At 41.5% G+C, this 15,010-nt stretch overlaps 1 protein-coding gene across 1 annotated transcript in view; it reads left to right on the top strand.

The window, feature by feature from the left end:
• Positions 1–14,908, top strand: part of LOC118397884 (interphotoreceptor matrix proteoglycan 2-like) — a 32,042-nt gene extending 17,134 nt beyond the window's left edge. Inside the window, exons 14-18 of the mRNA XM_052468961.1 lie at positions 75–1,043; positions 9,321–9,540; positions 11,155–11,365; positions 13,676–13,758; positions 14,387–14,908. Coding sequence (XP_052324921.1) covers positions 75–1,043; positions 9,321–9,540; positions 11,155–11,365; positions 13,676–13,718 — 1,443 coding nt within the window. The 3' untranslated portion in view covers positions 13,719–13,758; positions 14,387–14,908. The remainder of the gene's footprint in view (positions 1–74; positions 1,044–9,320; positions 9,541–11,154; positions 11,366–13,675; positions 13,759–14,386) is intronic.
• Positions 14,909–15,010: the final 102 nt, after the last annotated feature.

Consider the following 15,010-nt stretch of genomic DNA (forward strand, 5'->3'; position numbering starts at 1 on the left):
AAGTGGAAGAGGCTGCATTGCCAGAGGTGAAGTGGAAGAGGCTGCATGAAGTGGAAGAGGCTGCATTGCCAGAGGTCAGTGAAGTGGAAGAGGCTGCATTGCCAGAGGACAGTGAAGTGGAAGAGGCTGCATTGCCAGAGGTCAGTGAAGTGGAAGAGGCTGCATTGCCAGAGGACAGTGAAGTGGAAGAGGCTGCATTGCCAGAGGACAGTGAAGTGGAAGAGGCTGCATTGCCAGAGGACAGTGAAGTGGAAGAGGCTGCATTGCCAGAGGACAGTGAAGTGGAAGAGGCTGCATTGCCAGAGGTCAGTGAAGTGGAAGAGGCTGCATTGCCAGAGGACAGTGAAGTGGAAGAGGCTGCATTGCCAGAGGACAGTGAAGTGGAAGAGGCTGCATTGCCAGAGGACAGTGAAGTGGAAGAGGCTGCATTGCCAGAGGACAGTGAAGTGGAAGAGGCTGCATTGCCAGAGGACAGTGAAGTGGAATTGGCTCCATTGCCAGAGGACAGTGAAGTGGAATTGGCTCCATTGCCAGGGGACAGTACAGTGGAGATAGCAATGACAGCAGAACCAATCCCAGACTCTTCACCAACACCACCTGCAGAATCTGGCACTGTGCCTGAGGTAGATGAAACAGAGTCAGCTTCAGAGGTACAACCTACGGAGGAGGATGCCGAGGAGCCTGAGGTGGTTGTTATCGATGAAGAGGAGGCTGAAGAGGAGGTCATAGATGTCTCGGAACCTGAGGATGAGAGCGTGCAAGACCTTGCAGACAATTTTGACCAAATGGACCTGGTGAGCACAGAGGCCATTGACCTTCCAGATGCCAGTGGATACCCATTGGCTCCCGAGGAGCACCCCTTTGAGACCACAGCGTCTCCACCACTGAGATACCTGACCACGCCCTCCATGACCACGGCCAGTAAAGGAAGGGAGCTGGTAGTGTTCTTCAGTCTACGGGTCACCAACATGAGGTTCTCAGATGATCTCTTCAACAAGAGCTCTTCAGAATACAGATCCCTGGAGAACACCTTTGTGGAGCTGGTGAGTGAGAATGAAATATGTTCATAAAGAGATGAGTGACAGCATTTATTTGTTGCGCTACAGCAGGCTACTGAACCCAATGTCATAAGATTAAAACAGGATACTGCCCACCCAAGCGAGGGAAGAAAGATTATAGGAAGTAGCCTTGGTCCTTATTACTAGGCAATGCTGTGTAAGCCCATATACATTGACTTATCACTGACAAATGACATAGAAAGGAGAAACTGCTTTACACCGATTTACAGTCTGTATTTCACAAGATGGAAAAACATGTATTGTGTTGCCTATTTCAGAAGGACATTAGATGGAGGTGGTTATTACAACCTGGTTGATAACTAGCTAACATTTTCTTAAGGAATTTGCATCACAGTCTGTTTGTTATTTAAAGATCCAATGCAGCCATTTTTATTTCAATATCGAATAATTTCTGGGTAACAATTAAGTACGTTACTGTGATTGTTTTCAATTAAAATGGTTGAAAAGAAACACACACAGCTTCGCAACAATGAGCAATTTCTTAGTTTGGATCTCTCTTTCTTATTGGTCTATTAAACAATTCACCAGGCAGACCAAAACTCCACCCCACCAAAACAGGCTGAAATTTCAGGCAGTCTTTTTAAACAGCTCTTACACTAAAAGGGCATTATCATAATTTTCAATCTACAGTATTATTCCAACTTTATTGTGTGGAATTATATACAAAACACATGAACATCACATTTTTGACTGCACTGGGCCTTTAAGTGATTAGATTGAATCATTTAGATTAATGTACTGCACTCTAACTAATGGCTCATAGCTTAATTAATGCTGAAAACTGCCTGACCTGCGCTGGAACAAAACTGACATACTGTAGCTTCAATTCAGCTGGTTTTAATGGACTATTTTTGAGTGACATCCTATTCAAAGCCCAGTGTTATTCATGATTCCTTTGTCTTCTGACTAAACTGACATGCCTGCTTCAACATTGACTTAAATTAGCAATAAGTCATAAGATGGTAGATTCAGCTTTCAGAATAACGTACATTGAAATGATACAGCTGATGGGTATGTTGTTTGTGACAGTATAGGCCTGGTTAACCTTTCTTCACCTTTCTACTGAGCTTGATGATTAGTTGTACTGTATCTTCAACAGGTGATTTAGATTTACTTATGCACATAAGTAGATTCATTTGTCTCACATCCACGCTGGAATAAATGCAACGTTCCCCTCAGTGTACAGAGCGATGACTTAGTTTACAGCTGATAAGCTGAAGAAAATGAGGGATGTGCCATGTTGAGAACAGAACACTTTCACACTGCTCTAGTTCCTATTGATGTGATAAGATGGGAGGGAGGGGGAGAGCGAGATAATCTTATTTTAGATTTGTTTGTTGTTGTTGCTGTCACTATGTCATTGGCCCAATAGCCTCGCCACTAAACGCATGCTGCTAACCCCTCAGACTCTCCACGTGTGCAGAATCCAACGGAATAGCCTGTTTGGGGTCATATCAGGATTCAAATGACACTATTTGTAAATTGAAGGGACAGGGGCCAGACTCTCTATCCCTGTTTATTCCTGGTTCTAACATGCACATTGATCTGATCCTCAGGCACGCATTGAATCTGGATAGCTTACAGGTGTAGACGGATCTGGACAGTGAAACCATTTTAAATCATAATTAATCCACCCTCTAAAATCATTGACAGGTGGCACCATTGCCTCATAACATCAATATGTGTCAAAATAAATCTTATTTTGAAAGAATATCTGTCAAACAACTTACATACAGGGAGGGATCAGGAAATCTAGTCACAATGAGAACACAGAGGATGGATAAGAGACACATTGTCATACCAAGTGTAGACGCATGCCTGGAAATGTGGGCACAATCAGAACGTGAACAAGATCAGGACACAGGACATATTAGAACCAGGTACAGTGGGTATAGAAGGTCACCAACCCCTTTCAAAATGTTCACCTTCTGTTGCCTTACAGCCTGAAATGAAAACACAAAATCAAACTTTTTCCAGCTTATTTACACACAGTAACCCGCAATATCCCAGTGAATATAACTTTTTGTTTAAAACTCAAATGTATTAAAATTAAAACAGTCAAATACTCTATTTGGATAAGTGAACACCTCAACGAGTTAATACTTGGCGAAACCATCTTTCGCCTGAATTACAGCCATGAGTCTCTTTGAATACTTCTCTACTAATTTTGTACACCTAGTGTCACGTTCTGACCATAATTCCTTTTTTATGTCTTTACTTTAGTTGGTCAGGGCGTGAGTTAGGGTGGGCATTCTATGTTGTTTTTCTATGTTTTGTTCTGTTATATTTCTATGTGCTTGGCCTAGTATGGTTCTCAATCAGAGGCAGGTGTCAGTCGTTGTCTCTGATTGGGAGCCATATTTAGGTAGCCTGTTTTCTGTTGTATTTTGTGGGTGGTTGTATCCTGTCTTAGTGTTTTCACCATATGGGACTGTTGTGGTTGTCTGGTTGTAGTTTTGTTCAGTGTTCTGTTGATTTCTTAAATATATCATTATGGACACTTACCATTGGTCTGCTCCTTGCTACTCCTCCTCTGAAGAAGAGGAATTCCGTTACACCTAGACTGTGGAACATTTGCCCGTTCTTCCTTGCAGAATTGTTCAAGCTCAGTCAAATTGTATGGTGACCGCTCATGGACTGCACTCTTCAAGTCATTCCACAAATTCTCAATGGGATTTAGGTTGGGGCTCTTACTAGGCCACTCAAGGACATTCACCTTCTTGTCCTTCAGCCGCTGTACAGTTGCTTTGGCGGTGTGCTTTGGGTCATTGTTATGTTGAAACTTGAACCATATTCCCATTTTAAACTTCCTGGCAGAGGGCTGCAGGTTCTCCTCAAGAATCTGTCGGTATTTTGCACTGTCCATTTTCCCTTCTATCCTGACAAGTGGTCCAGTCCCTGCTGAAGAGAAACACCCCCACAACAGGATGCTGCCACTGCCGTGCTTTACTGTAGGCATGGTGTTCTTTAGGTGGATTGGGTTTTTGCCAAATATATCGTTTTGCGTTCAAGCCCAAAACAATATATTTTTGTCTCATCTGACCACAGTACCTTTTGCCACTTGACTTAGGAACTACAATGTGCTATTTGGCAAAGCTCATATGAGACTTGATGTGACTTTTTTTTGAAGAGTTTTTTTTCTTGCCACTCGTTTTTTCTTTATCTCATAGATCTTTTGAAAGTACATTTCCACCCATGTGGAAATATGGTATTTTACTGTTTAAAGTTTTTACTTCCACAAAAAAAGAATGTTCAATCGGATATTGTGTGTTACTGTGTGTAAATCAAATTTGATGGGTTTTTCCATTTCAGGCTGTAAGGCAACAAAATGTGAACATTTTGAAAGGGGGTGGTGACTTTCTATACCCACTGGATAAATGAAGCTTCTGAGAAGTTAATGGATTTGAAATACCAGCTCATTGTGAATAATGATAAAGGAGAGTGCAGGCATAGATAGATGTATGTAGTCTCTTTGGCACAGAGTAACCCTTAATATAGTACTTCCTGTTCTATTTGAGCTACAATACAAATCAGTGTTCTACTTTACTGGAGCAATAGGGCTCCACAGTGGCGGCATCACAATACCCATAAAACGGGTGGTCCCACAGGGGATTTAAGAAAGACTTCAAATAAGGGCTGTGTTTTATGAAGGCTTACTCTGGCATGATGTTTTTATCAATATATTAGACTATTTACTCTGATTTCAAAAATGCTAATCAGCATCAAGGTAGACATCATGCAAAACTACAAATCCCTATCCGCTCCTGCACATAATCTATAGCTGACACCTTTGCAAAACCGGTATTGTGTCATTGTCGAATAACAGCGAAGACATCAAAACTATGAAATAACACATGGAATCATGTCATAAGCAAAAAAAAAGTGTTAAACAAATATATTTTATATCTGAGATTCTTCAAAGTAGCCACCCTTTGCTTTGATGACAGCTTTGCACACTTGGCATTCTCTCAACCAGATTCATGAGGTAGTCACCTTGAATGCATTTCAGTTAACAGGACTGCCTTGTTAATAGCTTATTGGTGGGATTTCTTACTTAATTCATTTGAGACAATCAGTTGTGTTGTGACAAGGTAGGGTATACAGAAGATAGCCCTATTTGGTAAAAGACCAAGTCCATGTTATGGCAAGAACAGCTTATATAAGCAAAGAGAAACGACAGTCCATCATTACTTTAAGACACGAAGGTCAGTCAATGTGGGATATTTCAAGAACTTGTGAAGTTTTTTCCATTGCAGTTGCAAAAACCATCAAGCACTATGATGAAACTGGCTCTCATGAGTTACTTCTGCTGCAGAGGATAAGTTCATTCGAGTTACCAGCCTTAGAAATTGCAGTCCAAGTAAATGCTTCACAGAGTACAAGTAACAGACACATCTCAACATCAAGTGTTCAAAGTTGACTGTGTGAATCAGGTCTTACTGCAAAGAAACCACTACTAAAGAACACCAATAAGCAGAGACTTGCTTAGTCCAAGAAAGATGAGCAATGGACATTAGACCGGTGGAACTCTGTCCTTTGATCTGATGAGTCCAAATGTAGCATTTTTGGTTCCAATCTCCGTGTCTTTGAAAGACACAGAGTAGGTGAACGGATTATCTCTGCATGTGTGTTTCCCCCCAGGAAGCATGAAGGAGGAGGTGTGATGGTGTGGGAGTGCTTTGCTGATTACACTGTCTGTGATTTATTTAGAATTCCAGGCACACTTAACCAGCATGGCTACCACTGCATTCTGCAGCGATACGCCATCCCATCTGGTTTGAGCTTAGTCGCACTATCATTAGTTTTTTGTCAGGACAAATTACCCAACACACCTCCAGTCTGTAAGGGCAATTCGACCAAGAAGGAGAGTGATGGACTGCTGCATCAGATGACCTGGCCTCCACAATCACCCAACCTCAACCCAATTGAGTTGGTTTGTGATGAGTTGGACCGCAGTGAGAAGGAAAAGCAGCCAACAAGTGCTCAGCATGTGTGGGAACTCCTTCAAGACTGTTGGAAAAGCATTCCAGGTGAAGCTGGTTGACAGAATGCCAAGAGTATGCAAATCTGTCAAGGCAAAGGGTGGCTGCTTTGAATAATCTCAAATATAAAATATATTTTGATTTGTTTAACAGGTTTTTTATGGATACTACATGATTCCATATGTGTTATTTCATAGTTCTGATGTCTTCACTATTATTCTCCAATGTAAAATATTAAGAAAAACCCTTGAATGAGTAGGTACTGTAAGTGTTCAGACTCTTTGCTCGGATACTCAAAATTGAGCTCAGATGCATCCTCTTCCCTTTGATCATCCTTGATAGGTTTCTACAACTTGATTGGAATCCACCTGTGGTAAATTCAATTGCTTCGACATGATTTGGAAAGGCACACACCTGTCAATGTAAGGTCCCACAATTGACAGTGCATATCAGCGCAAAAACAAAGCCATGAGATTGAATAAATTGTCCGTAGAGCTCAGAGACAGGATTTTGTCAAGGCACAGGTCTGGGGAAGGGTACCAAAACATTTCTGCAGCATTGAAGGTCCCCAAGAACACAGTGGCCTCCATCATTATTAAAAAATCAAGTTTGGGCTCACCAAGACTCTCCCTAGAGGTGGCCACCTAGACAAACTGAGCAATCGGGGGGGAAGGGCCTTGGTCAGGGAGGTGACCAAGAACCCGATGGCCACCTTGACAGAGCTCCAGTTCCTCTGTGGAGATTGGAGAACCTTCCAGAAGGACAAGCTTCTCTGCAGCCCTCCACAATCAGGCTTGTATGGTAGAGTGGCCAGACGGAAGCCACTTTTCAGTAAAAGACACATGCGAGCCTGCTTGAAATTTGTCAAAAGGCACCTAAAGGACATAAGAACCAAGATTCTCTGGTCCGATGAAACCAAGATTGAACTCTTTGGCCTGATTGCCAAGCGTCACCTCTTGAGGAAACCTGGAACCATCCCTACAGTGAAGCATGGTGGTAGCAGCATCAGCCCTCTGTGGGGATGTTTTTCAGCGGCAGGGACTGGGAGACTAGTCAGGATTAAGGGAAAGATGAACAGAGCAAAGTACAGAGAGATCCTTGATGAAAACCGGCTCCAGAGCGCTCAAGACCTCTGACTGGGATGAAGGTTCACCTTCCAACAGGACAACGACCCTAAGCGCACAGCCAAGACAACGCAAGAGTAGGTTTGGGACAGGTTTCTGAATGTCCTTGAGTGGCCCGGCCAGAGCCCAGACTTGAACCCGATCTAACATCTCTGTAGTGACCTGAAAATAGCTGTGCAGCGATACTCCCCTATCCAACCTGACAGCGCTTGAGAGGATCTGCAGAGAAGAATGGGAGAAACTCCCCAAATACAGGTGTGCCAAGCTTGTAGTGTCATACCCAAGAATACTTGAGTCTGTAATCACAGCCAAAATGTGCTTCAACAAGGTATTGAGTAAAGGGTCTGAATAGTTGTCAATGTGATACTTCAGTTGTTGTTTTTATATAAATGTGCAAACAGGTCTAAAAACCTGTTTTTCCCTTGTCATTATGGGGTATTGTGAATCGATTGCTGACCCCGTGGGGTCAAAATGATCACAAGAACAGTGAGCAAAAATCCCAGAACCACACGGGTGGACCTAGTGAATGACCTGCAGAGAGCTGGGACCAAAGTAACAAAGCCTACCATCAGTAACACACTACACCGCCAGGGACTCAAATCCTGCAGTGCCAGACGTGTCCGCCTGCTTAAGCTAGTACATGTCCAGGCCCATCTGAAGTTTTCTAGAGAGCATTTGTAGGATCCAGAAGAAGATTGGGTGAATGTCATATGGTCAGATGAAACCAAAATAGAACTTTTTGGTAAAAACTCAACTCGTCGTGTTTGGAGGACAAAGAATGCTGAGTTGCATCCAAAGAACACCATACCTACTGTGAAGCATGGGGGTGGAAACATCATGCTTTGGGGCTGTTTTTCTACAAAGGGACCAGGACGACTGATCCGTGTAAAGGAAAGAATGAATGGGGCCATGCATCGTGAGATTTTGAGTGAAAACCTCCTTCCATCAGCAAGGGCATTGAATGTGAAACGTGGCTGGGTCTTTCAGCATGACAATGATCCCAAACACACCGCCCGGGCAACGAAGGAGTGGCTTTGTGAGAAGCATTTCAAGGTCCTGGAGTGGCCAAGACAGTCTCCAGATCTCAACCCCATAAAAAATCTTTGGAGGGAGTTGAAAGTCCGTGTTGCCCAGCAAAAACCCAAAACATCACTGCTCTAGAGGAGATCTGCATGGAGGAATGGGCCAAAATACCAGCAACAGTGTGTGAAAACCTTGTGAAGACTTACAGAAAACATTTGACCTCTGTCATTGCCAACAAAGGGTATATAACAAAGTATTGAGATACACTTTTGTTATTGACCAAATACTTGTTTTCCCCCATAATTTGCAAATAAATTCATTAAAAATCCTACAATGTGATTTTCTGGATTTTCTTCTCATTTTGTCTGTCATAGTTGAAGTGTACCTATGATGAAAATTACAGGCCTCATCTTTTTAAGTGGGAGAACTTGCACAATTGGTGGCTGACTAAATACGTACACTTAATGGCCTAAAATATGGTTAAAACAATAATTTTGATATCATGGATGGTCAGTCCTTTCATCCATAGCTCTGTCTATGAATTTGAGAGTGGTTACATTTCTTCAGGCCCATCCCTCAGCTTTTTACCAAAACAGAGGTGGGGTGCCCCTTTTGTTATTGTTTCAAAGACTCTATAAGGGTTTCTTCAACTCAGCAGAAAGGTACTGGCTGAGACCTGGTAATATTATATTAGCACTTTCATTTATCACTTTGAATAAATGGGACCCCGCCACACCAGGTGCAAGTGGAGTATTTGAGTGTCAGAGTAATGCCACTCTACAATAGTGTATAAAAGCCTCTGGTTTAGTGGGTAGAACTCTTTCAACTACTGCACGGTAATTACAGACAGTGGTTAAATGTCATTGTTATTAGAAAGTCATCTAAATAAAGGGAAAGTGAATCATCTCTCACCATGCTTAAGACGACAAAGGAAAACACATTGGAAACAGAAGGATTTTTAAAATCAATTGTTGCTGAATTTCCTCTTTACTTCAGTTTGCTCCTCCATTCATGCACCTTGGCGGGAGAGCAAGTTAGTGTCAGTGTTCCCTTTGGATTCTAATGGATTCATCTGAACACTTGATAGTCACTTTTTTCTCTCCTCTGTCCAGCTGCTGCCTTACCTGCAGTCCAATCTAACGGGATTCAAGAAGCTGGAGATTCTCAACTTCAGGAACGGCAGCGTTGTGGTCAACAGCAAGATGAAGTTCTCCAAGTCAGTTCCATACAACGTGACCCAGGCCGTCCACTGTGTCCTAGAAGACTTCTGCAATGCTGCTGCCATAAGCCTCAACATTGAGATTGACAGTCACTCTCTGGACATAGAGCCGGGTATGAGATAAGATCCTGGCTTTGTCCCAAATGGCACCCTAGTCCCTATATAGTGCACTATTTTTGACCAGAACCCTATGTGGTCATTTTTAAAGGTGACATTTACAGAATATGAAATACATAATGTTTACAGTAGTAAGTCGAATCAAAACATGGAGAATACTACAGCAATAAAGAATAAAACACTAATGTAGACTATAAGTTGGTAGAGAGCAGGGGCGTCATGCACCCCGAAAATATAAGGGGGCACAAAGCATGTGAGGGTGGCTGGGGGGCGGGCGGCTGTCTGTCTGGAAACCACTTTTTCCTGCAATCTAGAGCCATAATCATTATGCTTAATTCTATGTCAAATATATATATTTTTTCTGCATATCTAAAAATGTGCTTGAGCTGTCTGTATCCTCCTAACTGGTTCATTTATATTTTTAAGAAACAAAATATGCTTCTCTGCACCTCTGCTAAAATCTCGGTAAAACATTGAAAGGAATGTGAGTTTTACTCAGTACATTTAGTAATTGCTTGCTTTTCTACAGTCTACCAACCTTGCCAGAATGCATGCCAGCTAAGATAGTTAGATTAGCTAGCTACTCTAACTTGATTGATAGCCTGAAATGTCTTGGTACAGTAGCTAGTTATGAGGTTGGTAACCTATCACACCTCCAAGACGACCACTGCCTTGCTAAAGAAGCTGAGGGTAAAGGTGATGGACTGGCCAAGCATGTCTCCAGACCTAAACCCTATTGAGCATCTGTGGGGCATCCTCAAACGGAAGGTGGAGGAGTGCAAGGTCTCTAACATCCACCAGCTCCGTGATGTTGTCATGGAGGAGTGGAAGAGGACTCCAGTGGCAACCTGTGAAGCTCTGGTGAACTCCATGCCCAAAAGGGTTAAGGCAGTGCTGGAAAATGATGGTGGCCACACAAAATATTGACACTTCGGGCTCAATTTAGACATTTTCACTTAGGGGTGTACTCACTTTTGTTGCCAGTGGTTTAGGCATTAATGGCTGTGTGTTGAGTTATTTTGAGGGGACAGCAAATCTACACTGTTATACAAGCTGTACACTCACTACTTTACATTGCAGCAAAGTGTAATTTCTTCAGCGTTGTCACATGAAAAGATATACTCAAATATTTGCAAAAATGTGAGGGGTGTACTCACTTTTGTGATATATATATATGTATATATATACATATCTGTCCTGTGTGTGTGATATAATTCTCTCTCTCTCTCTCTCTCTATATATATATATATATATATATATATATATATATATATATATATATATATAGAGAGAGAGAGAGAGAGAGTTTATATCACACACACAGGACAGATCTGAGAGGGCACATGCCCCTGTGCCCCCTATGGGTGTAAAATCCATCTAATGTTATGGTTTGTCTGTACATCAATATTCGAATTTTCACTAGCTAATGTGCTAAACCTTAAAATGAAATGCAGAGAAGAAGCCGAGGAGGACCTACCTCATTAAAATCAATCGAATCAATCGAGAGAAAGAGGTTTGTTAAAAAGGGGGAGAAGACAGCGTCACAGCTACTTTGATATTTAATGAATACTGATCTTACCATTTCCCCGTTCTTCATTATTTTTTAACAGCTGATCAAGCAGATCCCTGTAAGTTCTTGGCGTGCAACGACTTCTCTCGCTGTGTGGTGAACCGCTGGTCTCGGGAGGCCGAGTGTCTGTGTGACCCGGGCTACATTACGTTGGACGGTTTACCCTGTCAGAGTATCTGTGTCCTGCAGCCTGACTACTGCCAAAACGGGGGTCAGTGCGAGATAGTGCCTGGGCATGGAGCCACTTGCAGGTACCTTAGCGTAACCAAATCCAAATAAAGTAAACATTGTGCCATGATTCTGTATATCCAGATTTCTATTAAGCCATTCATTGTTACTACGATGTATGAATTATAATATCCATTGCCATCATTGTTGTTTCTCTCACCTGTTAGAGTTCAACTTGATGTTGTTCTCTTTGTTGATGTTGTCTACTTAAAGTGTTGAGAAGGAAGCAACACAACATGACATTCTAATGCCACATGCAACTCACGTGCACAAACACACACTTTCATGAACTGTAGTGTTCATAATGTGCTCTAACCCAGTGTCTTTGACCTCTTTAGATGTCCTGTAGGTAATGTCTGGCACTTTAACGGGGAGCGCTGCACTGAGCTGGTGGCCGTGCCAGTAGACCCCCTCCTTTTCATAAGCTGCTTTGTGGGCTTCCTGTCCTTTGTTTATGCCGTGATAGCTCTCATGATATTCATGTACACACAATGTAGACGGACCAGAGAGACAGTGACTTTGGCGTAAGCAAAAGTCTTTTCTTCACTGTGTTGATTTGTACGGTACATGTATTTAGCTGTACTATATGTATTCTTCTTTCAACACTATATACATTCTAGTAAGAGATAACGTCCCCATTTTGCTTTTAGAGCTGAGAGCTGCACTGGTACTGTAGAATTAATACTAGTGGACTTGAGGTTTTCGCAACAGAGTGACTTTCTCTCGATGTTATAAGCTCCCAGCTTGCAGTCACAGACTTCCAGACAGTATTGTGCTCACTCTCTGGAACCTAGAGAGAAAATGTCTCCATAATGTCATTTTTCGCTTAACATAATTTTGATTATACCCAATTAAACATACTCCTCTCAGCTACAGAGGTAAAAGGGACATCTTTAGAAATAATCACCACTTAAATCTAGGTTCTTATTAAAAAAAACATCTTCAAAGGTAATCATTATGCCTTTTATATGCGTAAAGATTAATTTCTGTATGGGCCAACTAAATATGTTTCGCTTCAGTAAAGACCATATGACAAGAATCTGAAACTTCCAAATCTCCTTCACTAACTATACATACACTATACACATACTATACTAACTACACTAACACTTAACTAATCCCACTACAGCAGTGGTATTCATAGTCTGGGTCACGGAGGAGCTGCATTGGGGTCGGCAAAATTACTATACATATATTTTTAGGAACAAAAATTAAGAGAACAGATTATTGTATGGGACAATATACAAACGTTTATGAGAAAGCTAATAAAAAAAAAGAAAGATAAATATTGAGTAAAAAAAAAAGTAGTAATTTTGATAGATGAAAATGCAATGAATTGAAGGTTATTTGTTATTTAAGGTTGTGTCATTAGATTTTGGGTCGCAAGAAATTATTGGGGAAAAAACGGGGTCCCCGCTGAAAATATTTGAATACCACTGCCCTCCAGTATATGTAAATACTCCAACAAAGTGTTCAAGCAAAGGTTAAAGTGTCAGTGGCTTTAGGTCCCTCTCTGATCCGGTTAGTTCCATGTGTAATTATGCGAGCATTGGGGGGCTTCACCCCACCAGGAACCAGTCAACACACCCACACAGACCTGGATTTGCCATCTCCTATTAACACAGTGTGCGCATCCCAAATGGCATCCTATTCCCTATCTAGTGCACTACAATTGACCAGGGCCCGTAGGGCAGGGACAAAATAGTGCCCTGCGGTGTATATAGGGAATAGGGTGCCATTTGGGACACAAACAGACCCTAACACAGTAATCCAGCCCCTAGATCAGACAGCACCACAGTCAGAAATAACAACCGTCTATGAAAATCTAAAGGTTAATACATTATCTAACTTTCTCAGTCTATGAAAACTCAAAGGTTAATACCATACAGGGTGCTGCTGACATTATCTAGCTTTCAGTAATCTTATTGTAAATAGTTAAAGATGTCTCAGGTAAATTTTTGTCTCATGGAAATCTATTCCAGTAAACAATGTAGGTCTACAATCGCGTAAGATTCTAAAATAGTTTAAATATCCGACTATTAAATAGTTAATGTCATTCCATTGGTCTGTGAGCAAAGTGGAGGAACAGTAGTTTTGCCAAAAAAGGATAATGCATCTGCACCATAGTGAACTCCGTGTCCTTCCATTGTGACAATCTCACAGGTCTATACAGTGACCTAACGACTGTCTTCTTTACAGAAAAACCTCTTGTCGTGCTTCACCCCATGTGATTTTTGCCCCTTGGGATAATATATAGTTGCAATTGTTTTCTTGTTCGCTCATTTGTTTGTTATTTTTGTCTCAATAACCTTTTTCATGTTTTTTGTTGGCAGATACCCAGACAAGTATACAAGTCTTCACGGCATGACAAGTTAATAAAATAGAGGGTTGAATTACATCAACACTATGTACTGGGGTAAGGACTTGTTTGATTATGTGCTTTTTAAAATCTTTATTTGACCTTCATTTCGGACCCAGTCATGCCACATTATTGAAACAAGTAAGCAAATCAAACCATGACATCATATAATTATCATTGAAATAAATTGGTCCATGATCTTTCCACTAGTTTACGGGTGGCACTCAAATTGGTTTAGTCGAGTGTATTTCCACAAGACTGTAAGCCACAGACAGACACACTTCACACAGACAAACCAAAGCTCCCAAAGGGAACGCTTAGTCCATGTTATTCACCTCTTGATGGAGGAGAGACGGATTGGCAAGCCTGTGGTTGCTTTCCAAATGCAGGCTTTGAAATTAGTCTAGCCTTCTTTGACCCTCTTTCCGGGTCAGTCATTTTGCTGTTGAGGAACTGGGTCAAATGTAATGAATTAAGGGTTAAATTTAAACAAACAGAATCTAACATGGCTGACTTTCATTCCAAAGATCATAAAATATAAAGTATCAGACTTGTGTTTCTACACTATGCCAGTTTAATGAATGCTTGACAAAGTGGAACTACCTTAGCCTGCATACACTGTACACTCCCTTTGGCAAATACGAACAAAGGTAACACTGGCATCTGTGTTTCTCCTCTGTTTTAGACATGGCGACTGCAGAAGACAGCCTTTGGATCACTGCAGAAGACAGCCTTTGGATCACTGCAGAAGACAGCCTTTGGATCACTGCAGTAGCAACAAAGTACCGTTTATAAAGGATATTTAATAGCTGATGCAGTTAACAGACTGTTGTGACTGCAGAAAGACATTGATCTGCGGTCTTCTGATTGACAGGCAGACACAACCCCTTCCTCTCAGCTTTCCAAAGCCTGTGTTTTACCTGAAAGGATACTCCCCCAAACTGTGGACGACAAACAGATGTGATCATTTCGCTGCATTTATCAAGTTGCAAATGCACCTCAGGACAGCAAACTGCTTTTATACATAATGTGCTGACAATGTAGTAGCACTTAAAAAAATTAACTAAAAATGCCAGAAGAAAAGTTATGTTTTCCTCATGAGGTATGTATGTTGCAATGGAGTATAGTTAATATCACATACTGTACACCTGTATCATAATGTCTGTCTCTGTATTGGTGTAATATTGATAATTGTATAAAGTCCATCTCTGTTTCCTCAGTGTCGTCAAACATCTGTTCTGTACACATCAGGGAAATGAACTACTCACTGTCTTCAATAGGGCTTTTTAAACCGTGTGTATTTTTGCTG

The sequence above is a fragment of the Oncorhynchus keta genome, chromosome 19 (genome assembly GCF_023373465.1).
Source record: "Oncorhynchus keta strain PuntledgeMale-10-30-2019 chromosome 19, Oket_V2, whole genome shotgun sequence".
Lineage (NCBI taxonomy): Eukaryota > Metazoa > Chordata > Actinopteri > Salmoniformes > Salmonidae > Oncorhynchus > Oncorhynchus keta.